Raw genomic sequence first — 26,316 nt, forward strand, 5'->3', positions numbered from 1 at the left:
TTATAAAATAACATGATAAATGGTTAAATTCAACCAAAAATCCATTGGCTGGCAGCCAATTTGATCATTTTTTGCTTTAAATTCCAGTTTTTTCAGGAAAATAAATTTTTTTTTTGATCCAATTTTTGATCAAAGTCAATAACTTTTATGTGACATTAAAATGGCATATTCAACAACAAAAATTGTAAAAATTATTTTCAGGGGGACAATACATCTATGCTATATGAATCATACATATCCAATTTTACGATCTATCGGACAAGTTTGACTAGTTCATAAGCGAACAGGTAATGTGATGTGACACCGATCATTTTACTAATTTTTTTTTTGTTTTGTAGAGATTTCACCCATATTCATTTCTCTACTTTCCAAATATTTATACAGGTGTATATAACTTTTTCTTATACATAAATTATGACAATATGTTATACTCTAAACATTATGTTTTTAGCATATATTTCACTTTCTTCTTACACAAACATAATTATATCTGTCTAATGGTAATATATTTGTGTACACATTAAATTATGTATAAATATAACATACAAATATAATTCCTTTGTATGTAATTGTTTCAAAATAACTAAGTATTTAAACACTAATAGTTACAACCAAATGATTATAATTGTTAAATTAATAGCAATTTCTCACCAATAACTTGGACATAATATTATAATTATCAATATGTTATACTTTAAATACTATATTTATCGCATTTTTTACCATTTTCTTCTTACCAATTATATAATGCATTATGGTAGACTAATCGATCATTGTTGTGAAAAATTAATTAATTATATAATACAATGGTATAGGAACAAAATCATGTTATTTTAATGTATGTAATAAACTTTTTTATGCCAAATGATGAAGTTAATATTATGAATACTTTTTACATTTAAAATAGGCAATATGGAATAAATATCCTTAATTTTAATTACATCTTATAATAAAATTTCTGTGAATAACTGTGCAATTGTAAAATTGTGGAATAAAATACTGGTTCCCTGTACTATTGTGATCCTTTATTGATAGATGGTCATCTTTTTTAGAAAATAAACGCCTCACTTTGAATAAAAACTCGAAACGCCCCATATATATTGGCTGGCGTATTTGTGCGGTTGATATCTACTACAAATATCAATTATTAATACTTTTCCAATCAAAGAACACTTTTTTATTCGTTCCAATTTATTTCTGTTGGATCTTTGTCTCCTTTTGACATTAAAAGATAATTAATACATATTATAGATATAAAATAACTCCTCTGCGTTGAGAGGTAGATAACTAATATTACTATGAACACGTACGTACATATTAAATAAATATTACGTACGTACGTATTAATCAACACGTGCGTTAATATTAACACGTTTAATATGTACGTACGTGTTAATAGTATAGTACGTACTTACGTATACCCTAGGGCTTGTAAACATTGGAATGAATTACCACACAACATATTGGACTTTGTTAACATTTCTCTTAAAAAACACTTCTGCAGATAATGGACAATGAAATCATTGTCTACAGTAGTGTGATGTAGTATTCCTGCTTTATTGGAGTATAATGATCCACAGGTCCAGATCCACATCAAAATGTAGGCGTCGCCATGTTCAGCCAATCATCTGATATATCGATATGACGCTGCATTATTTCGGTGATTCCCCTAAATGAAATTCGAGGTCAGTAAAAAGAAATGTGTACTGGTAGTCACAGTGTATCAAGTTAAAAAGTCTCAAAACTCAGGTAACGTTTTTGTTCAAATACTGATTTACTACTCTAATAAATAGGACGGTTTAGCCATAATATGGAAGTAGGCATTTATAATAGGCCTCTAGGAGGCCTAGGCCTAGGCCTAATAGATAGTAGGCCCTACCTTTCTTTACCTCTCTCCTATCCTACTACTAACTAGCCTAGCCCTCTAGCATAGTTTAGTAGGCTAAGAGCTAGAACAGGGAGTTGCAACTCCATGGCTAGACTTAGTTTGGAACTTGCTTGCCTAGCCTATACCACAAATTAGGTCCCTATAAGCAGGCGGCGCTAATGCAGTTTCGTACCCACCCCTTAAAATTACTCAAAATGATTTCAATACTTCATCTAGCCTACTCACGAGTTGTCTACAGCATTCAGCAAGCATAAAATGGTAAAATATCGATAATTTCTTATTTATAACTATTTTTAATCAATTAATAATTGAGCACCCTTCAGAAATCCATCGCCAGCTTAGCTTCGCGAAAATCATCGCTAGGCCTGCCGATGAAAGTACGGAGGCCTCATAGGGCATCGATCTATAGAGGACGCTGTTATATGATCATATTATGGCGATAATAAAATATTTTTTACATGTTCCTCGTGAAACGGATTTTAAGTTTTTTTCATAAAGAAATATTTTGTGTTTAATTATGTTGAATTCTATTTATTTTGAATGTTGTGTGTTATTGTCTTGTCAAATTATATTTTTTGTAAGGGTCCCTAATGATCAGCTTCGGCTGGATGGACCACCCTCATAAAATATTGTTGAAATAAATTAATGAATAGACATGAAATGATGTATTCAGTGTCAGCAGAAGTAAAATAAATTCTAGTAATTGATGGAAAACATTTTTATTATAATTATTATTGTATTACTGTACATTACATTTCAATAAATTATATCTTTCTGTTTTTGTTGCATTTCCTATTTCCATGTATTTGAAGAGGTCTTTCATAGGTGAATAAAAAATGTTAATTAATAATAATATACTTCTATAAAATCTTAAAACAGGGAAACCCATTAGCGTTTCTAGTATAGCTAGTGATAACAAATACTAAAACAATTAATTCGTAATAGCTTGATTATTGTGTTATAACATTAACAATGTAACTCAGGAATGAAGTACTGTAATTCTTTTTATTCATTTCATTTATTTATTTGACCTAAACCATAATGTAAAATAAACTAAAACAGAGGAAAATTGGTCAGTACTTATATCTTCAAGAGTCAGCAGTTCCATATTTATCTTCTTTTCTGTGTGAAATTCTACTAGTAAAATGAAAGAACAAATTAAAAACATAACATAATTATGATGATACCCACAATGATGAATACAGCAATTGTATAGTATTTCTTTTCTTTATTAAAAATACGAAACGCATGTCGGAAATAATGAAAATTATAATTATTTGTTGCGTGCTTTAAACGTTAGTAACTACGCCCTCTATAGAACGCAACTGTTTACTCTATAGAGTTAATGTCCTGTGAGGCCTCCGTACTTTTATGGGCAGGCCTAGCGATGATTTTCGCGAAGCTAAGCTGGCGATGTATTTCCGAAGGGTGCTCAGTATTAATTGATTAAAAATAGTTTTAAATAAAAAATTATCGATTTTTTACACTTTTATGATTGCAGAATGTTGTAGACAACTCGTGAGTAGGTTGGATGAAGATTTTGAGTAATTTTAAGGGGTGGGTACGAAACTGCATTAGCGCCTAAGCAGGCCTACTGGGCCTAACCTAGGAGGTATAGGTAGTAGCAGGCAGTTGTAACACAATTCCATGGGTCACAGTGCATTTCGGCCGCCAATCATTTCGGCCGCCAATCATTTCGGCCGCCGGTTATGGAACGACCAAATTCATGAAACTCCAAAAAGGACAAAATATGGCATGATCATTTCGGCCGCCAGGTATGGCGCGCCAAATTGAAATATCCAGAAATAACTGTACAGTATTACAGTGAAAAAAAAGTAACTTTATCAAGTCTATGGAACGCCGCAGAGAACTATGGTCATTTAAACTAGAGATCAGTTGTGCAATGGGCTAAATACATTTTGTTTTTGAAGTTATTTAAAGTTATATTAGTTACCGTATTTTACCGTCTGAATATTTTGGTCAATGTTTATTTTTGCGTTTAATGTTTAATGTGCACGCTATACTGTAAATATCGCTGCTGTTTCTGGAATTGAAGACCGCCGATTCGGCTTAATACAGTATTTAGTAAAATATCAACATTTTAACACACATGGCGTGTCATACATATTCAAGAAATTTCGGCGGCCGAAATTAACAATACATATTTTGTCCTTTTTGGCGTTTCATGAATTTGGCAATTTCATAACCGGCGGCCGAAATGACTGGCGGCCGAAATGACTGGCGGCCGAAATGACTGGCGGCCGAAATGATCAGACACCATTCCATGGTAGTAGTATACCTAGGCTACATCACTATAGGTAGGCTGGGCTTATTCTATAATTAATATCTCCTTTTATAGTCTCTTTGGCCCCTCTTTGGTAAAAAAAAAGAAGATAAATCCCTTCTATAAAATTGTTCACAACAAAAATGTCTTGCTCTTGAGTTTCGCTCATTTATATACATTGTTTGTGTACAGTATTTGTATTCTATTATATTCTTTTGCCTGCATGTCAACTGCAATTAAAAATAATTGCAGTATAATAGCAGCTGTGCCCTTTACAATGTTATCGGTTGTGTTTGAAATTGATCTCATTTATTATGTTGATTGATTATAAATAGTTTTTTATTTTTGATTGACAATGACATTAAGCTTCTTGGTTTTTTATATGAAGAGCCATTAGTTATCCATTTGCATTTGATCATATCTATTGCCGTCAAGTTACCTGCCACTCAAAGAATATTTATACTTCCCAATAAAATAGATTACTAAGTGCAAATGGAGATACATAGTAAGATCAAAAGTGTATCTACCAGCACTTCATAGTTCTTTTATTGCAACCAATATAATAAAAAGTGCAAATGATTACAAATGCGACCATCTGTCACCTGATCTGCCTACTGTTACAGCACTTAACATAAATATAACATTAACAAGGCATTTTTATTACAATACTGCCCAATACAAAAATACAAAAAAATGAATAATAATATAGTCAAAACTGTATCTACTAGCACTTCATAGATTTTTTTATTGCAACCAAATACCATCTGTCACCTAATGTGCCTACTGGTACAGCACTTAACAAAAATATAACAAAAACAAGGCATTTTATTACAATCCAATCAGTCTTTATTTTTAGCACAGACATTTTCAAGAACCTTTTCTTATCACCAGAACCAAAGTAGCCGAAAGTTCTTATATCATATTAACAACAGTATGTAAGTCTGGCAATAGCATAATAAAGTTTAGCATTTTTTTTTACTCTACAGTGTTTCAGTATGTCTAGGCCTACAGCTAAGGTTGCAATTGTAGGTGGGGGGATAAATGGCTTTAGTTGCGGGGTAAACATCCTTCAATCAATACCAAATACTGAAGTTACAATCTTAGCCGAAGTGCTTCCACCAAATACAACCGGAGACAATGCTGCAGGCTTGATATTTCCATTTGCAATTAATGAAACTAAGATGGAATCAGTTTTGTAAGTACTCCGTTTCTTTTCCAAAGTTATCTGTTAGAAAATGTGATATTTCTGTCGAAAAATACATTTGTTTATTTTTATTCTAAAGGCAAATTACTGAAAAAATGACAGGGTTACAGTGAGTGTTTGTGCACTCTTTGTGTTCATAATTAGTGTACCATGTCCCGCATACCTAGCTCAGCCTATATATTGTGCCAGTTCTGCGGTACATTTCATTTCGAAACCTGAGCTGCACTGACGAGATCTAATAAGATCGAAACAGTACTGTCTGCAGATTGGATATATGGATATATATATATATATATATATATATATATATATATATATTGCATTCCTGATTAATTTTACTTTTATTTTAGAAAATGGGTTAAGGAGACGATTGCATTCTGCAATCAATTGTCATTGACAGGTGACGCAGCTGAAGCAGGAATTTTTCCACAATCGGGATTCTATGTTGTAGATGATGATGATGTGAGTTAAACATTTTTGTCACAATGTCAAGCAAACTGCTTAGTTCTGAAATCTCTTGAATGCAATAGATTTTAACATTACAAACATATTTTTTGTGGCTGCGCAACAGCCAAAAATCACAAACAAATGGCCTTCTTCCATTTGTTTCGTCAAAACTACTGATTGGTTTTCTTTGGGGCACACATTAAACTCTACATAATTTTATATTCTTTAAATCTAATCACAGTTTGAGCTCATAGTATTTTGAAGTTTCCACATACAAAAGTTTTTTGTAGAGTCGAGTCTGTAAAATTTACAGCATGTAATACATGACTTGTCTTTTAAGGCAAGCGAGTGTGATCACTCACCTAACATACTCCTAAAATGCCCTTGAGGAGTGCGATTTACAACATGCTTAAATGTGGTTAACTTCTACACACCAAAATACAAACAGCATACCTACAGCACCCCTGAATGTATAGAGGAGTGCAATTTGTAGCACACCTATAATTTTCAAAAGACACTTAGCCTGGTAATAGCTATTTTTCTTCAATTTTTTTACATATTATTTTTTGTCTTTAAAAATATATTTTCTTTACCCATTAATATCATATAGGCTATAACAATTTTAAAGAATTACTTTTAAAGTATTTTATTTATTTTGTTTAATATTTATAGAATGCTTTGCAATATAAAGACATACTTCTTACTTTCGATGTTATAAGTGCAGAAAATATGAAAGTTATAATGCCGTCAATAAACAGGTGAGAAAAAGATATAAGATTACATTTAGATGAATAAATTAATGACTTTGATGAATTTCAACATTGTATTTCCACACCTCCAGACTGTTTTAATGAATGTGTTAAAAATCACTCTTCAGTCATCTGGTTCTCCGAGTAAAGAATAACGTAAACAGCAATCAACAAGGAATTTATGTATACTATTATAATAAGATCACCATCACATTAAGGCCATCATGTGAAGTTCCTAGTGATATCTCATCCACAAGTAAGCTCACCGGGAAGTATTATTACATTCATAGGTTATAACCCCACTCTGAGTTTATAAGCCCACTGTGATTTAAAAGCCCATCTTGACGTACGGTCACTCAGAGGTATTATACTTATTCTGAGGTAGTATAAGCCCTCCCAATTAGCAATTTGTGTGGAAGTACTAGTGTACAGTATGATGATCATAACACTTTTCTTTCATTAAATCACAGCAAAGCTGCTTTTGCAACCACATATGTTATGGAAGGAGAACCATTTCTAGCATGGCTCAAAAAAAGGTAAGTTACCAGTATTCAGTTGTGAGACTCGGTATAGATTATCTTGCAGTTAATTGTGCTTGTTTAGTTTAAACACAATATTAAACTAAGAAATAGTGCTACACTACCAAACTACCAAGGTGCAATACCTCTATTAGGTACCAAGGTATGGTACCACTATTAGGTACCAAGGTACGGTATATCACTGTTATGTACCGAGGTACAATATCACTATTAGGTACTGAGGTATGGTACCAATATTAGGTACCAAGTTACAGCACTACTACTAGATACAGAAGTACAGTGGCTCTATTAGATACCAAGGTATGGTACCACTATCAGGTACTGAGGTACAGACGTACCACTATTAGTATTAGGTGCCAAGGTATGGTACCACAAATTAGGTACCATGTACTGTACAGTACCACTATTAGGTACCAAGGTACGGTACCACTATTAGTTAATAAAGTATGGTACCACTATTGCTAAGTACCAAACTATATTTCCATGCACTATTATGTGATTTACAGTCCATTGTTAAAAATTTTTTAACTCATGAAAACTCATTACTTATTATTTGAATTTATTACTTTTGCAGGTTTAGGAGATATGGCGGTAATGTACAACAAGTCAAAATTCATTCACTTAGTGAGGTTAGTCTGAAATGTCACAATTAGTTAATTGTATTGATCTTGTTGATGATGATGCTATTGAAGGAGATATCTTTTTGAGAGGACATTTTCATGTGAAATAGTTTTAACATCAAGGCCGACTTGTATTTCAGGAGACCCCCCTATTAACGTGGCCACTTGGTTTGTTCATGAGGGTGTCCTTGTTGTACTGTAATTAAATCTTAAAAATTGATTTGAACAAAATAATCTTGCACAATAATGTTATCTAAGGAGACTTTTACAATATTTGTTTTTAAATATCATTGCTGGTTTTATCAAACTACACATTTTAATATTTTTGCTTTAAACCCACTCAATTTGACTAAAAAAATTGTATTTTGCCAGTTCTTCAAAATCACTATGATTTTTTGTACTATTTATTGAAGCTTTCTAGTAAGTATGATGTAATTGTTAACTGCACCGGTATGGGTGCCAAAGAGTTGGTGCCAGATAATGAAGTGTTCCCTGTACGAGGTCAAGTTATAAAGGTAAATTTACATATAATTTTATCATAATTTTACTTCTGCTGTGAGAATAGACCTATTTGTTGAAATTGTACCAAATACTCTCTATGTGTAGAGCACTTTCATGTTGGTGCATTAAACTTGCTGTTTTTTTTAACCTTAAATCTCATCCTAGCCACCAGCAAAAACTTGCAGGCTACTATCTGGAGGTCAGTGTTTGAGTTTCATCCAAAAATTACTTGTTCATTTTTTTGTAAATTGGTATAAAAAGATATTTAGTACAATTATGCTCCCTCAAAGTTACTCAATAGATGATGATGTTGTGTATGTTGTTTTTTTGTTGTTTTTTGGTGTAATATATGTTTTATTCTAAACCAATAGGTTAAAGCTCCCTTTATAAAACACTTCTTTATTGACCAGAGGAATGACTTAACTATGTCGTATATAATTCCTACGTAAGTAAATATAACGTTACTAAACCACTTAGTATTTAACAAACATGCCTTTCGGTATCGCTGGACTAAAATTGAGCTTGTGGACTTTAAAAACACAGCCATGTATAGGCACTTATAGTATATTTTGAGGCTGGCATATGGTGTTTTATATATTGTAGTGTATTTCTGATGCTAAATACCATATTTTTAAAATACCATATTTATAACACTTAATATTCTGTAGACTACCAAGGAATTCCTTTTATAAGGTTACTGCTTTTCAAACTAAATTTCAGCTAATAGCGAAAGTGCTAGAAAATAGGGCTATAGACAATTTGGCCTGTCCTATGTAGCTAGGTAAAAAAGGAACAACCTTGCTAACGTTAATAATGAATATCTTTACAGATCTGAGACTGTAACAGTCGGTGGAACTGCTCAAAAAGGAAATTATAACGTGGACGTTGATTTTTCAGATAAGAAACGGATTATGGATGGTGCCTGTCGGATGATTCCAAATTTGAAAGTAATAAGATCTAAATACAAATCTTCCTCCAATTTAAGACTTAAATAATAACTGATAAAATGAGTGAATAAATAAATAAGAGACCACTTTTCCGAATGGGATAAACACATGATTTATCAAGCCTGAAGCCCAAAAGTGTGATCGAAGTATGATTTCAAGCAAAAAATAGTCAAATTTTGACTGCCAGCTAATATGGCTTTGGTTGCATTTAAACATTTATTTTGTCATTTTATAATTGAAAACATTATTTTTTTCGGTTTTTCTTTCCATGGAAGTGATTAACTTGTACACAACAAAATGGTCTATTTTATTAATCTTCATATTTTATGTTTTTGTGCACCTTTTTGGTTTGTATGGACCAATAATTTTTGGTAGAATCCTTACAAAAAACACTGATTTTCACCCATAAAGCCTTCAGAAACTATTAAACTATAGTCTATTAAAATAATAGTCGATCTTAAATCAAATATTATCATTTAGAATTGTACATATATACGAGACTGGGTTGGTTTACGTCCCGGAAGAAGGTCTGTAAGACTTGAGAAAGAAACAATGCATTTTAATGGGAAAAGAATTTCAGTGAGTATTTTTTGTTTTACACTGTATCATCAAATAGCACTACCCCAAACCCTTTTCCTCTATCTCCTCCTTAACTGCACAAACGATAATAGTATATGGCTATATCTGGTCAGAAATATTAATAGTATACAAACAAAATGAAAAACAAATAAAATCAGAATGATAAAGATGAGGGTATTTATTTACTTCAACCATCTTTAAATATCTATGAGAATGAGAAAAGACAGATCCACCTGAGATTTGAACACAGAACCTTCTACTTGATATACAGTCGTTCCAACAATTAGACCACTGGGGCTTTGATGGTATTGTTCAAATTTGAATGGATAGCGAGAACACCTTCAGCGTGAAGAGCACAGTTTATTGTACACATTACCAACCGAGATCAAATTGATACTCCCTTTCACTATGTCAATTCACGAAGCAGGATCTCTGAACCGGAAATTTTAGAATTTATTCTGTGCCTGCCCAAAACGAAATTGCAGTACCCGATTGTATATAAAGACACCACACTCATGAGGACGTAATTAAGAGGGCTGCAGTACATTTATTTAGTGTAACGTGACCCACAATTCTATCAAATAAATCTACTTAGGTGTGTTATAAAATGGGATAAAATTCTTTGTTTTTCTACAGGTAATACATAACTATGGACATGGCGGGGCTGGACTAACTCTTTCTTGGGGGTGTGCCAAAGATGTGGTGGCATTGATGAAACAGGATATCGCAAACAAAATAAGTTCTAGATTGTAAAGATCATGTGAAAATGCAACATACTGTACATACAAGTTGTCTTTTATTTTTAAAATAACAGGAAATCATCATCTATATTGTTTGTAATAATTAGTCACTGGTTGGAGGTACACACCTAATTGGTGACAGTGGCTTAGGCTGCTTTTCTGCTTTCCTGGTAGCTAGTGACTATGATTTTATATTTTCTTCTTGCATCGTGTTTGTTAAATTTGTTGATTTGTATTATATTTTGTAAAATGTATCTTTTGCCTTAATAATAATAATAATAATCTAGGAAAACTGTTGGGAAACTTGGGAAACTAATGAAATAAAATAAAATAGTAACGCTTTCAAAGGTAGGAAAAGTTAAAATGCTGACATTTTAAAGTTGATTTGAATTTGTGTGTGAAATTTTTAAATTTTCTGTATATTATGGTGTGTTGAGTTGTGTAATTGTTCCTTTTGAGGATCAGTCTGGTCCATCTGGGAGATCAGTCTGGTTCATCTGGGAGATCAGTCTGGTTCATCTGGGAGATCAGTCTGGTTCATCTGGGAGATCAGTCTGGTTCATCTGGGAGATCAGTCTGGTTCATCTGAGAGATCAGTCTGTTTCATCTGAGAGATTAGTCTGTTCATCTGAGAGATCAGTCTGGTTCATCTGGGAGATCAGTCTGGTTCATCTGAGAGATCAGTCTGGTTCGTCTGAGAGATCAGTCTGGTTCGTCTGGGAGATCAGTCTGGTTCTTCTGGGAGATCAATCTGGTTCTTCTGGGAGATCAGTCTGGTTCATCTGGGAGATCAGTCTGGTTCATCTGGGAGATCAGTCTGGTTCATCTGGGAGATCAGTTTGGTTCATCAGGGAGATCAGTCTGGTTCTTCTGGGAGATCAGTCTGGTTCATATGGAAGATCAGTCTGGTTCATCTAAGGAAACAATTTGGTTCCTCCGAGTCTTTATATTGACGGGCATTAATTGAATTACTTATAGTTTTATAAGGTGTAGGTTAAGCCATATGTTATGCATATTTCAATAGCCATTGAACTTATTTTAACTAAAATATAAGATTAATATATATTTTCTATTTTGAATTTTAACAAATTATCTTAGTAAGTAAGAGTATAAGTAAGATTCTGAATTTTAAAAATGCAATTAAACTAAGAAATAAAGGTGTATACTGTAATGGTTTTTATTAGGTGGGAAAAATCAGTACATAAAGTACAGTGCAGTACATTTTTTAACTATTCAGAAAAGGCTGAAGAAGTTAATCACGATTTACTGAAGTAACCTTACATGACTTTAATATATATGATTAAAATTATGAAAATCAAAATTATATTTCTGTGTTTATTTTATTTTAGTATCCAATACATACATTTGCTAGGTCATAGATCATGTAACAGTGAGTAGTAACAAAGATAATGGAGTGTAATGGTACATAAAAGGTGTTTTGATAAACATGTGGATGACATGGGTCTGATACATACTGCCATTGCCTCATCCTTCATGTGGGACATACAGATGTTGATCCTGTGAACATACAATGCATATGTACATGATACAGACCTTGGAATGATGCATTAAAACTGTTTATGGATTGTACAGTTATTTTTTATATTTTTGTTACTGCAATAATGTTTCTTTAATTCTATTAAAGGGGGCTCCTGTATATTAGTTAAGAATGTTTGCCACACAAGCTTTTATCACTATATTTTCCTCTATGTATCTTGGTTATTCCTCTGTGGTTGGAGATAGTATTTCATTCGATAAAGGATTAACTGCTCTATTCAACTTAGCGCCATCTCATTAAATAGAGCAGTCATCAACTCATGAAATATTCTCAACATTCAACTCATAAACATTCATTTTGTATTTTGATTTACAAACAGCATAAATGAATCAGAATAAGTATTTGTTCTTCTGAAGTCTATTTTAATAGTACAATAGCATAAATGAGCAACTCTGTCACGTGAGGACTACACTGATCAATTTATGTACAAAATAGTACATTCCTAAATGAGAAAAATGTCTGAACCATGAACCTTTGATTTTTAAACAGAACCCTTCATTTTTGACACTTTTTTGTTTAATGATCGAATGGAAATACTCCATACGACCAACTCCTATTAATGGGACACCCTGAAAACCTCACTGTCTATACTATCAAGACAGTTTTACAACAAATGTGTGATGTGCCCATATATGTCCATATAATGGTACACTTTTTTTGTCACATAATTCAATTCACATTTATTTAGCAACATAAATTTTACATTACAGGGATTTTAGTAATTGTCTGTAGTCGTAGGACCCTTTAGAAAAAACAAATATATCACAAAGAAAAGTTGGGGAAAAAAAAAAAATAAGCTAAAGTATAAATACATATAATATAAAACGAACTAAAGTTTAATAGTGTAGACATAGGCCTATTGTTGGGTGCCCTTATATAATATTAATAGGGGTTCCACTGTGCAGTGTAAATGAGCAAATGTCTACCAAAAATACACTAATACTATACCAATACAGTAGCAAAATTGCATTTGTTACAGATCGTTTTCTTTTGGCAATATCATATAAATGAGTGGCGTTTATGAACAACAACAATCCTCCATTTTGTACTAAAAAAATAGTTTATAGCTCAGAGATACACGTAATCAAAGTTACTCAGAGTGTTTCAAAGCAATTAGTGTTTTCAGCGACTCTGTTGATAGGTAAAAAGTGTTCACTTTCCACTTGATAATGATTGCTATTTTGCGAGCGGATCACACCGTAAAGATTCTTAGATAGGAGAGAGATACTGTATGCTAATTTTTACTCTGAGCTATCTCCCCCTGGTCAATTCCCCACCAGGACGAACGACATAAACGGCTGAGCTATCTCCCCCTGGTCAATTCCCCACCAGGACGAACGACATAAACGGAGAGGACACAGTTATACATGCACACTTAATTCATTGAGGTATTATGTACAGTAACAATATATAAATGAGTTGTAGAACTTGAAATAATCATAGAGGTTTTTACAACTACAAAGTCAACAACTAGATGCTAATGAAATGATGCAAACAGAGACTCCTCACAATAACTACCTTATCTGTTGCTGTTTCTGTATAATACTGATTAAAACATATTATGAAGAAAAGCATACATGGTATCTTTTTGAGCCGTGATTGTGTTAAAGATGACCCTCTAGTTGCATTACTGTACCAATACCTCTATGATATTAATACATTACAATCATTTTTATTATGGTAGCAACAAATATAAATGAGAATGATCTATCATATATTAACAATAAATGAGAAAATACCCAGTTAAGAATTGTTATTTTCTTTGTTTCACAAATCAGTTGAGTTCAGAGTCCACTCATTAAAGAACCAATCCATGTTTTGAAACATGAGTCAAACTCTCTTAACACCTCAACTCTCATACAAAATTAAGAAACACAACAAGTTGTGGAGGATTTGAAGCCACAACCTGTTCAACTACAGCATTGTGTACAAACGTATGATATATTTAATATATCATACGTGACCTACCAACCTTACATTTACATTCAGATAAATAATACACAAACAAGTTTTTACAGAAATTCTTACCAAATGCACTCAACAAACCAAATAGCTGAACTTAACGTATGGAAAATCAAACATAAAGATCCTTTACAAATAAATATAGTAAAGAAAAATATTCTAAGTAAAAAGTATTTTATACCAGTTCCTTTTTAAGTTACCACTTACATTAAACAACATAAAAACCAGCACACTCAAGAAAGTACAATAACAATTGAATTAAATATCTCACATTATGCCAGCAAGTTAATTAATTAAACATAATATAACAAGAACACCTTTTATAACTCAAATAGTAAACAACATAAATATTTATATAAATAACCATACAAAATAAAAAACTAATACTATAAAAATTATTTGGCAATAAACTCAAATAATAGCCAGTTCTATGAAACAATGTTGGTATTATTTTTTAACTAAATTTTTAATTAATAACATTTCACATAACATATTGATTGCAAACATAGCTCGGGGCTTAGAAGGTTTGAACAAAACCACTTTTTTTCCCTAATGTGCAAGTCCTAGCAGAAAAGGTTATACACATGTTTAACTAGCCTAGTTAATGTTGATTTTGCCCTTTTGTGCGAAGAATGTGCTCTTTTGTGAAAAAAAAAGTTCCCCCTCATAAAAATCAAATTCATTATTAAAAATAGGCCTCAAGCATACAATAAATGGCATTTTAACTATAAACATTTCTTGGAGAAGACAACAGATTCAGCTTTAATCCTTCAGTAATTAATAAATGATTTCTTATAATTATTGTTAGATATATTTAAAAATAAATACAAATTTCAAATTGTTGACAATGCCAGTGAATGTATTTTTTGCAGTACTAAGCGCAATATAATATATGACATAAAAAAACTTTTAGACTATCACATCAGTCAAATCTCGTCTAGCTTATTCACTAAAAATACTTGTAGTGTAGTAACTTTTCTATCTGTATGAATTGATTTGCAGTCAACAATTTATACACATGCATAGACCAAAGTTGTGGAAAGAATTCACATGTACTGGCGGTAATAAACTGAATATTTTGGAAATAAATAATAAATTTGTAAATAAACACGTTAAAAAACACTAATTATCGCTTTATGAACAACACTAAAATGTATATAGAAATGATGTTTCTTTTTAAAGTTTATTTTATTTATGTTTTATTTTTAGTTTTTATGTAAAATGGTCCTTCAAAAACAGAATTGTAAATTTGTTTATAGAAGATCCTTGCCTTCAATTGTATATTGTAATTGTAAAATTATAAACGGTGACTAAGTCAATGTGAATAAATGAATTTAATTCATTCTGATATAATATTTTGAATATAACTTCTTTTTTCCATTTACAATACTAAGATTCAATTGTTCATTTAGTATTGCTGGTCCTAAATTATGGAATGTGCTTAAGGCTAATTTATGTGCATATCAAAACATTTTACTTTTAAATAAATATGTTAAACATTATCTTTTATCTAATTATAATTACTATCTCTTATTGTTTATATGCAAAATATGTGTTTCTTTCTGCATTAACGTAAAACTTTGTAACTTTAAATTACTCATATTATATTGTATCTATCCCCGGGTAATTTTGAGACAATTTCTTTGAACTTTGAATTATGATCCAAGTCAATAGAATATGGCCAATCCTATCCTCATGCATTATTATGTCAAATTGTTATTATTTTGTTCCATTTGTTAAATAAATGGTAAAAAATGCTGAATGTAAATAAGAGCAACTTATCTGTTTTGGCTTATATCTTTAATTTGCTTTTGCCGATACTGATTTTGCCAAATAAATGCTGTTATCAAGTATAAATAAGTACAGGGCAAGCCTACTGTCAACTGGTTTAAATAATTAGTATTGCAATTGTTTTTTTGTTAATCAAAGTACTTTTGTATTTTGTGTTCCAAAAACTGGACACACACTTTTATGAACAAATAAATACATATTTTTATTTTATAATATTAAATACAAAAATTAATTTAATTAAAAAATTAATCATTCCAGTTGATAATAAAAAATAATAAAAATTGATTGCAAATTTTTCTCAATGTAGTTTAGTATAAAGTACAGATTACGTTAGAGTAGGACAAAACATTTGACCAATTTCATCTTTATAAAAGGAATAAATTGAGATTTTTTGGGTAAACTCATTCCTGAGGGAATTCCTGACAGAAATGATAAATAAGAATTGGCAAAAAATAATTATTTTTATATAATTATAATTGAAATTATTTCATAAACTGTTTTTAATCATCGCTATCATTTTCTTCATGTTCATGAGATGTACATTTTCCTTTTTCTACATTTTTCCTTGTTTCTGGCAACTTTTCCTTACTTTCAACTTCTTTCATGTTAAATTTATCACCATACATTTTTAGCATCTCTACTTTCAGCTTGTTTAGAATCTTTTCATTTGGTTTGTTCTTCGTCTTTGCTTGTAACTCTATTATACTCTGCTCTGCTTCCTAATAAATAAACAGAAGTGGTTTTTGAACATTAAATGTGGATACAAATTATATTCAAACACAGACTGTAAGTGGGTTGAAAGTTCAAGCCCTAAACCATTTTAAACACGCAGCATACAACTGATTTGTTAAAACTGGAGAACCTTGGCTTTTTAAATCACAAGAACCATTTTTGGTTGAAAGACTTTTGACATGTTACTACCGTCACACGTTGTCTTTGCATTGTCAGAGAATTGCGTACATAAAATTCTCATTACATACATATACATACATAGTTATTTCATCATGTTTGTAGTATACAAACTTTTCTTTATAGATCTTAATATTAAGAGAATCCCAGTATAGCAAAACCCAACAATTACAGGACCTAAGAAACTGTCACCTAATAAGTGGTGACCACAGAGTGTTATAAAAGTACAATTCGAAAGACTTTATGTGTGTCCCTGTTACGGGTGCAGGTCAAGTCGGCCCCAAACCGTCTCGGCCAAAGTCAAGTCGGCCCCACGTCAAGTCGGCCCCAAGTCAACTCGGCCTCAAGTCAACTCGGCCTCACGTCAACTCGGCCAAAAACTAATCGGTCAACTCGGCCACAATAAAGTATGGAACGCAAAAAGTGCTTAATATTATTACAATTCTTACTATCCACGTTTAAAAAAAAATGAAGAAATAAAAAATATAATATCATATAAAAAAATGAACTCATTGCCGAAATGAATAGAAGTACCCGCGTGTTACAAAAAACACGTGCAGGTACCGTATTTTAGGAAATCGAAGACGGAGGCCTACGTTCCACCATTTGGCCATAGAAAAAATGATCGTGCATGATTTGCGTTTTTAAAAAAGGGGAATCCCCCGGTCAGCGAAAACACATAGCAGTTGTAGATATCGAAAAAGCTGGCAAACGCACAGGGAGGCTCAGCTACGAAATTTTATTAAACGTAAATAAAGGAAAGTTGGTGAAATCATTCCTATTTTTTTTGCTAAATATATTATTGTCTAAATAATAATATTCATTAAAAGTCAGAATTATTCATAGTTAAAAAATTGTGAAGAAATATTATTTTATCAATCCCCTTCATTTGCACTTTTTGCGTTCCATACTTTAATGGGCCGAGTTGACCGATTATTTTTTGGCCGAGTTGACGTGAGGCCGAGTTGACTTGAGGCCGAGTTGACTTGCGGCCGAGTTGACTTGAGGCCGACTTGACTTGGGGCCGACTTGACTTTGGCCGAGACGGTTTAGGGCCGACTTGGATCGAAACCCCTGTTACACTTTGTAACCATTGAGATAAGTATAGCATACTTATAGCCGCTTGTACAGGATTAAAATATTATTTTTCAATTGTAAATTTAAAATGAACACTTACTTGCCCAGCTCAAATCCGATTTAAATGCTCAAATCACACATTTCCTAATTCAATGTATGTTCTCAAATATCTTAATAGATTCCCATACAGTAAACGCCTTTTAACAGAACGCTTTCTGGACCATAGAAAGTGTCCGCTTTATAGGGGATTTCTTTGTCCACTGTAACGCTAAAACATATATTTTCTCTTTTACAGGCAAGTGTCCCCTTAAAGATGTATTGTCTCCCAAAAAAAAATATTTTTTTGTTGAATATGCCATTTTAATGTCACAAAATAGTGAAAACAAAAATTGAATCGGAAAAATGTATTTACCTGAAAATAACTGTAGTTTAAAGCAAAAAATAGTTGAATTGGCTGTCAGCCAATGGGTTTTTGGTTAAATTTGACGATTATTTGTCATTTAATTTTAAAAGTCTGATTTAATTAATCTTAATCATATTTTTTCATGTTATTGGGGGACAATACATCTTTAATAGGGTTCCCCTTGAATATGGGTTGACGGTAGTGTTAAAATATATATATAATATTTCCTTATTTCACAGGAAAGTGTCCCTTAATAGGGTTTCCCCTGAATATTGGTTAACTGTTATATTCCCTCTTGTTAATTTCACAGGAAAGTGTCCCTTAATAGGGTTTCCCTGAATATTGGTTAACTGTTATATTCCCTCTTGTTAATTTCACAGGAAAGTGTCCCTTAATTGAGGTGTTCCAAATCAAAAATCATCACTCATTCAAGTCATACCTTTTTCTCTTTGTTCCTAATAGACGCTCCTTTCTTATATATCTTAATAAGTGAACCCCAGTACTTTAGATGTGGGTGGAGTAATTTCAGAATCTTTTGGGCACCATGTTGTTTACCAACCTTCTTATTCTTACATTGACCCTGAAAAAATAAAAAATTAAAGATTAAAAAGTGCTTTAATATCCTATTTCTTTTAAATAAGGCATTTTTAGTAGTACTGAATTTACAATATAAATATATTTTGTTTATTTTATATGCAGTCAACAGTGAGAGATTGCCAATTACAGGATGAATGAATCGTGAATTACAACCCTGACACAAAGTCAGGATTAAACCTTGGGATTGGAAGGCAAGAATGTGACCCACCAATCTACAGCTTCACTACATGCACACATCTGATCTAGTGGAATATGCTGGAGAAACATAATTAACCAGTTTTATAAGAGATAGTAAACAGGCCTTTTGTCTTCTAGGAAACTATTTTTAACATTGAGACATGTGACTAGAGTAAAAGTATAAATGTTAGAAATTACTTACAGTGACAACGTGTTGGCCAAAGGTCAAAGTGTATGTGCTTCGTTGGTGTTTACTAACTTGTACAGTAAAGTCTAGATCCATATCATCTAGACCATGATGTCTGTAACAGGAGAAAACAGGCTTCTTTTTTAGATGAGTTTCTTTGCGAGATTAGTTTTGCAAACTAAAGAATGGGATTTCTTTTCGAAATGAATGCTGTAAATTTTGTGAATTGCAATAATATGGATTTTTAATGGAATTAAACTTTTAAAATGATAATATAAACTTGATCATTTCATATTCAAATAGTCTATCTTGAAAAGAAGCCCACTGCGCTTGATTTTCGAGGGGGTGGGGGGCTTCAATTCGAGATGGATTTCTTTTTTAGGTTTTACGGTATAAGACTACTTTCTTCAAATGGCATATTAAAGGCAGCTGATTTAAAGTTATGACCTCTAACCTTTGTTTGTATTCTTGTAACATCATCCAAGGGGTCAGCTGACCAGCCTTGGTACACAATTCATATACTCTTGTGTCTTCTATTAAAATATTGTTAAAATACTGAAAGAATGAAATCAGTTGGTTGTATGTTATACAATACAATCAAGTAGACAAAAATATTTTATCATAATTGTTTTATGACAGAATTACCTCCAAGTCATCAGTATCGCTAGCTTTTTTCTCTCCCAGACACAAATTTGGAATTAAAATTTCTAGAGTTGCTCGGGCTGAAATGCAAAGAAAATAGTTATTACTGATACAAGACAAATTATGTACACAATATAGAAAACGGATACAATCTGGGATATACACAGGGCCGACATTCATCTTTCGAAATGTGCTGGCATGTCGCATAAATACCTATACGTTGTTGAACTCACCTGCTTCATTCTTGGCTTGTTTCTTACTAATTGCTGCTCCTTTGCCATACTGTGTTCCATCAATCTCAGCAATGGCCTCAAACGGTGTGCTCATGTTTTCTGTGGGGGAAAATGCAAATGTTCCCAGTTTAATACCTTGGCTGGCGGATCTTTTTAAAGGTTCTATCACATATGTCAAAACAAATAATTAATACTTTTTACAAAAAACACAACTATCGGAAGTTATATTCACATTATCGTCTAGGTGCATCTGTTCAGCCGTATCCTGTGAAATTGTGATGTACTATGACATATACATGCTGGTTACAAACATTCTAAGTCAACACTGCTTTTGATGGGTGTTATTCGCAGCGCCCTGGATAAAACCAATATGCAATAAAACTCGTTGCTGAAGGCGACTTGTTAAGCCTGTTTCTTTCTAGGCAATTTTATTCAGGCAAATCTAACATTTTCTGTAGAAGTAAATTTATTGACTCACCACATTCATTGTATATATACTTTGGCTGCACTTTCATCACTCTTTGAGCATATTCATGCAATATACATACAGGTGTTTTGTCTTTTGAATTTATTACAAAATCTATCATAAAACAAAAGTTTTAGTGAGGTATTTATAGGGAATTAACTAAATTTAGAGTTTCTTATCTTCACCTTGTAACATTCCTACAATACAGTATATTGTTTAAAATAACTTTCATAACAACATTATCAATTCTAAAATAGGCTTTTGGCACTGACTTGTAAAAGGTGATGATTGGATTGACCAAATTCGCTATATACATTATGAAAATCAAATTGCCTACTGTCCTAAAGTTTAGTCAAAACGTTTTCACATTACATGATGATGTAACGATGACATAGTGTCTATGCTCTCCTGAGGCAAGAGAGATAACACATTTGTAATGAACAATAATGTAAAACAACAGAAGTAAATGATCAATATTCAACATGGAAAACTTCAGATTTATTTCTATTTACCTTTTTTGCCCTTTCCTGATTTCTCTGACCCAGGAATCTGACAAGTTATTAGACTTGATTTCCCAGGCTGAAAAATGGAAATAAATTTATTTATAAGTCCTTAGTTTACATTTCTCACTGCCTTTTGTTAGCCTTTCTCAGTGATGGTTGCTCTGCCTTGTTATTGGCCAGCTTTTTGTGTTGGGTTTCAATTTAATTTGTTTAGCTAGATACCCACATCACTGATAACACCTGCGAGGTATGTACTGACTGGTCTATGCACCTTAAATTGCTGGTAAACGGAAGCAGCGATGTGGGTTCGATTGGTTTTGTTTTATTTCGATTTTTGTCAAAATTATCAGTAGTATTTAGGTTTCAAGGACTATGTTTTTTTCATGGTTTTTCACAAGCGCCTTGAACATTTTTGTGGATATGTGCGCTATATAAATCTTATTATTATTATTATAGGGCTTTTATGCGGGTAGGTTTGTTTTAAATTTGAAATTAAGAAAATGTATAAATATAAGAAATACTAAATATTAACCATTTTATTCAAGTTGACTTACAAGCTGTGGACGATCAAGGCTTTCTTTTAACTGCTTGTTGTGTCTTCTTTTATCTGCATACGTTCTAAACAAAATAAAAAAATAATTTAGAGCTTTCAATTTGTGATAACCAAGAACCTAGTTACGCCATTATAATTGTGGAGACGTTGGGACATTTAGTATGAGGATCCCTGTATTGTTTGGCTAAAAGCCATCAATGCAACATTGTGGTATAGAGGTATGAACGCAAGGCTAGTATAGTGTCTCTTAAGGTTGTAGGTTTCCCACTCATATGTACTCATGCACATTTAATGTACTCATATGTACTTTTGCATGTTGTCATAATTTGACTTTATACATGTGTCCAAAGGCAAGTTACTAAAAAATCTCAATAATAAGAATAAGCAAAAAGCAAAACCAAAACTATAAAGTAAAACAGCCAATAAAAAATGTATAAAATCAAATTATGACAATATGGCAAAACATCTGACCAATTTTCAAATTCAGTAAAAGTTTCCAATTCAGTAAAAGTGGAAACTTAATCAAAGTTGGTACTTAAAAGAATTAACACTGCAAAGGTTTCTCTGCAATCAAAAGTATTAATAATGGCAAACCAAAATACAAAATATGTGTACAAAAAAATAACATTAGTAATTTTAATCTAGAAAAATAGCAAAACAGCGAACTTACTTGAATTTTTTAACTGTTAATGTTTCAAATTCAAATAAGTTAACAAGGTAATTATGCAGCTCAACTGAATCTGTGGACAAAAATATTAGTAATAAAATTAGAAAAAAGAAGGTATTTCAAGTACAACTATTAGGAGGAAAACAATTAAGGGGCAACTTTTACTCACAATTGGTCAGGAAAAGGAGATTGGTTTAATTATAGTTGGTCATTATAAACCCCATTTTGCAACTCAAAAGTGTCCCTGACCCCGTAATAGGGATGTCTCCTGAGTTGGCTATAGTGTTCAAACATATATTACCCCTCGTTTTGTGGGAAAGTGTCTCTTTAATATTAGTGTCCCTTGAATAAGGGTGTCCCAAAGGAGGGGTTCTTTTTTCTCATCATTCATTACATACCCACAGACTCATCTTTGCAAACATGTATTTTATCAGGAGCATTCTGTGTTGTCACACCATTGCTTAATTCTGATTTAGTAGCTCCTGTAAACAAAAAAAATTATTGTTTTTTTCTAAATAGTTACAGTATATAAAAACGTGCTAATATTAATTAATTTTCATTTGGAATGATGTGCATCCAGAGAGATAGGTAATAACTACAAAAAGATCTGAGACGACAGTGCCAATATTAATGTAAAAATCTAGGTGTTTTTTCAATACATACATGCCATTTGTACACTGGACAAAAGACAAGTTCTACTACCATGGAGCGTGTTGGCCACAAACCTATGCCAACGAAGCACCTGTGGATAATGGTGCCCATTTGGCAATTAAATGATATCTAAAATAAAGAATTTAACTAAAGTAGAAACGACACTTAAAGGAACTACTTCAGGGCCAAATTACTGTCAACTTAATAGGGATGTTCTCTGAATAGGAGCTGGCGTTTAAACATTCCACATGTTAACCATTTAAAGGAAAAATGTCCTGTTTATACAGTTTCCCCCAGGTTAATAGGATGTCATCTTTTTAGAAGTGTCTTCTTAATAGAGATGCCTATTGTAATAACTACTATAAAAGTGTATCGAACCTGACTCTTCCTGGTTTTTGTCTGTTGATTTTTCTTTGTGTTCATCAATTGATTTTTCATCTTGAAGATCTGGATTTCCAGGAAGGCCATCATCACGTGTAACATCTACCTGTGTACTTATGCTGGTATCTCTAACAATGTGGGAATTTCCATCAGAATTGGAATCTCCCAATGGGTTGGAATTTCCCTCAGGATGGCAAGTTTTTTCTTTAGTATTTGAATTCCTGAAAGGGCAACCATTGGCATCAGGAAGTTCTTCGTTAGTACTGTTTGTAAGGTTTCCAGTTTCCAGCTTTGACTCCTGTGCTTCTTCCCTATCCTGGTTTTGTTCCAGAGCATCTGCATCATTTTTCTGCAGCTCTCCCATTTCTCTCTTTAGCTCACGTTTATAATGAAGGCAAGGTATACTAGTTACTGGCACTTTGTGTCGCTGCAAAGAAATATTTAAGATTGCGTTTTATTTACACATGATGATAAAAGATGGTTCTAGAGTAGTATGTACATAGACAATTGTTGACTTACCCTCGCACTGCCACTGCCTAGTAGATATGGCCTGGACCATACACACACTCTAGTTGATCTATGTAGGTAAAGATGCATGCCAGAATCATGAGCAATTTGAACCCAGTCGTCTGGAAGACCTTCAATTGGTTCATGACCTTTTTCTAAAAAAATTGTAAAATAAAAAGTGGATAGAAGGCATTTCGGTTTAAATACCCTTCACATTAAACACCAGAGAAACATCTCGGACAAGATAATCTGCAGAGATCCCATTCACAAATATGTATTTCAATCAACACCAACCATGCCACTCTTTCTGGGTTTTTTTTAGTCGATGTGAATAGTACCAGTGTAGCACTCTGGTGTTTCTCCGGAGTTTAATGTGAAAGGGGTATAGTGGGTATGAATGTTAACTGAATAATAACGATAACTGAAATTTATTCAAAATTAAATTACAATATTACCTTTAAGAACAATTTTGTGACGTATAGCCACGATGCCTTGTGGATTATCCAGTGATGGTTCCATGGATTCCTTCTCCTCCTTCACACGTTGATTATAGTCTTCCTCCAACATGGCATCAACATCAATACCACTTCCCCAACTATCAGCATCATCATCGTCGTCGTCGTCTTCAAGTATGACCATATCATCAGGCATTTCTTCAAGTTTATCTTTTAATGTATCATTTTTAAGTTGCGTGTCCTCAGACTCTCCATCAAGAGTCACATGAGTTCTACGCATTGCTCCTTTCTCAGAGCGCTGCAACGTAATTTTGATATCGGAGGCAGCAGACTCGTTATCTGAAGTGTTCAGTTTCTGGCGTTTTACATCCGGTTCTGGAGAAGACTCCGATTGTAGAAATGTTACGTTTCGACGTTTAACATTCTTAGAAATGCTAACTGTTAAAGTTGGTATGACAGAGTCCTCGCTGCCACAGTCACTACCCACGTTTGATGCACCAGGTAGTGGAGGTGGGAGCGGAGGTATGGCACGGTCTTCCAATGGCGGTGGCGGTGCAGGTGAACTGTCCATCATATCACTACAATTCTCTACACTAGTCTCTTCCATATCGTCGATTTTAAAATTTAAACCCGACCAAAATAATTAAATATTATTTAAAAATGTAATCGTTTCTATTTTATATTTGTGGTCAGAAAGATAGAACTGTACAACTCTTTTCATTAATAATGATAAGGAATTTGAAAAGAAACCTTATCGATATCACTGGAAAGATATATACAGTTTGTCAAAGACATAATATCTGTAAAACAAAAAAGTGTAGATTAGCCTTTTAATTTAATGAATAATAGCTTTTCAAATTTATACATTCACGGAAAATGGTATGTATCCTCAGCTGCAGGTCAGCACAGACAAACTTTGACTTTTCTTTCAACAGCCTGAAATGAAAGATACAAAATAAATAGTGTAATCGATTTACAATATCGGTCGCGACCTAATTTTTGTCACGGTTATGGAACGATCAAATTCATGAAACTCCAAAAAGGACAAAATATAGCATGATCATTTCGGCCGCCAGGTATGGCGCACCAAATTGAAATAGCCAGAAATAACTGTACAGTACTACAGTGAAAAAAATAAAAAAATAACCAAGTCTATGGTATGGAACGCCACAGAGAACTATGGTCATTTAAACCAGAGATCAGTTGTGTAATGGGCTAAATACATTTTTTTTGCCGTAGATTTAAAGTTATATTACGGTATTTTACCATCTGAATATTTTTGACAAAATAAATATTTATTAAATGTTTATTTATATTTTTATTTTACAGGTCTTGCTTTGTAAAAATGTGTTTATTTATGAATATAATAAATGTGAAACATACGACTGTGTTTTTGACTGGCACATAAAAAAAACACCTTCTTCTTCTTATTAAAAAAATATCATTAATATTCACTGTAGTGATGGCAAAGTGCACGCCATAAATTATGGCATAAATATCGCTGCTGTTTCTGGAATTGAAGACCGCCGAGTCGGCTTAATAATACAGTGTTTAGTAAAAATTAAATTTTAACACACATGGCGTGTCATACATATTCAAGAATAATTACAATTCTGGCGGCCGAAATGAACAATACATATTTTGTCTTTTTTGGCGATTCATTCTTATTCTTATTCTTTTATTGCCAAATATAAAATACATGAAAAACACGACATACAAAAAAAAAAATCATGAATTTGGCAATTCCATAACCGGCGGCCGAAATGACTGGCGGCCGAAATGACTGGCGGCCGAAATGATCAGACACCCTATTAATGACATCGGTCACATTTGAAGTCGGTCACGTTTTATTGCAGTCGCAATAAATCAGGGCCGAATCGTTTTCCGTTATCAACCGTACAAGCCTAGCTAGCCTAGGCCTAGCTAAGTAGCTCGTAGTAGCCTAGGCCTCTAAAGTCTGGCTAGGCTAGTCCTAGCTAGCAAAGCAAGGAGAATAGGGCTAGGCCTAGGCTAGGCCTAGACCTAATGATGCTATCGTGTGGCGTTACTAAATACTAGCCTACTAGCTTAGGCCTAGGCTAGGCCTATACAAGGTCTAA

At 32.8% G+C, this 26,316-nt stretch overlaps 2 protein-coding genes across 2 annotated transcripts; one reads left to right on the plus strand and one right to left on the minus strand.

Annotated features, from left to right (window-relative positions):
- The first annotated feature begins 1,689 nt into the window (after window positions 1–1,689).
- Window positions 1,690–10,829, plus strand: LOC140043776 (D-aspartate oxidase-like). The gene is made up of 11 exons (XM_072088249.1): window positions 1,690–1,749; window positions 5,159–5,367; window positions 5,727–5,838; window positions 6,496–6,581; window positions 7,043–7,108; window positions 7,686–7,740; window positions 8,145–8,246; window positions 8,604–8,677; window positions 9,062–9,179; window positions 9,660–9,758; window positions 10,395–10,829. Exons 2-11 carry the CDS (start codon window positions 5,168–5,170, stop codon window positions 10,509–10,511), a joined length of 1,029 nt encoding a protein of 342 aa, XP_071944350.1. The 5' UTR covers window positions 1,690–1,749; window positions 5,159–5,167; the 3' UTR covers window positions 10,512–10,829.
- Window positions 10,830–16,150: 5,321 nt separating this feature from the next.
- LOC140043777 (microprocessor complex subunit DGCR8-like) lies at window positions 16,151–24,870 on the minus strand. The gene is made up of 14 exons (XM_072088250.1): window positions 24,218–24,870; window positions 23,775–23,917; window positions 23,253–23,682; window positions 22,622–22,705; window positions 22,227–22,296; window positions 21,558–21,621; window positions 21,013–21,079; window positions 20,513–20,614; window positions 20,035–20,133; window positions 19,805–19,881; window positions 19,614–19,714; window positions 19,175–19,274; window positions 18,638–18,778; window positions 16,151–16,528 (listed from the first exon to the last, which is right to left on the minus strand). The coding sequence occupies exons 1-14, from the start codon at window positions 24,822–24,824 to the stop codon at window positions 16,310–16,312; spliced, it is 2,304 nt and encodes a 767-aa protein (XP_071944351.1). The 5' UTR covers window positions 24,825–24,870; the 3' UTR covers window positions 16,151–16,309.
- Window positions 24,871–26,316: the final 1,446 nt, after the last annotated feature.

This window comes from Antedon mediterranea, chromosome 3, assembly GCF_964355755.1.
Source record: "Antedon mediterranea chromosome 3, ecAntMedi1.1, whole genome shotgun sequence".
In the NCBI taxonomy this organism is placed as follows: domain Eukaryota; kingdom Metazoa; phylum Echinodermata; class Crinoidea; order Comatulida; family Antedonidae; genus Antedon; species Antedon mediterranea.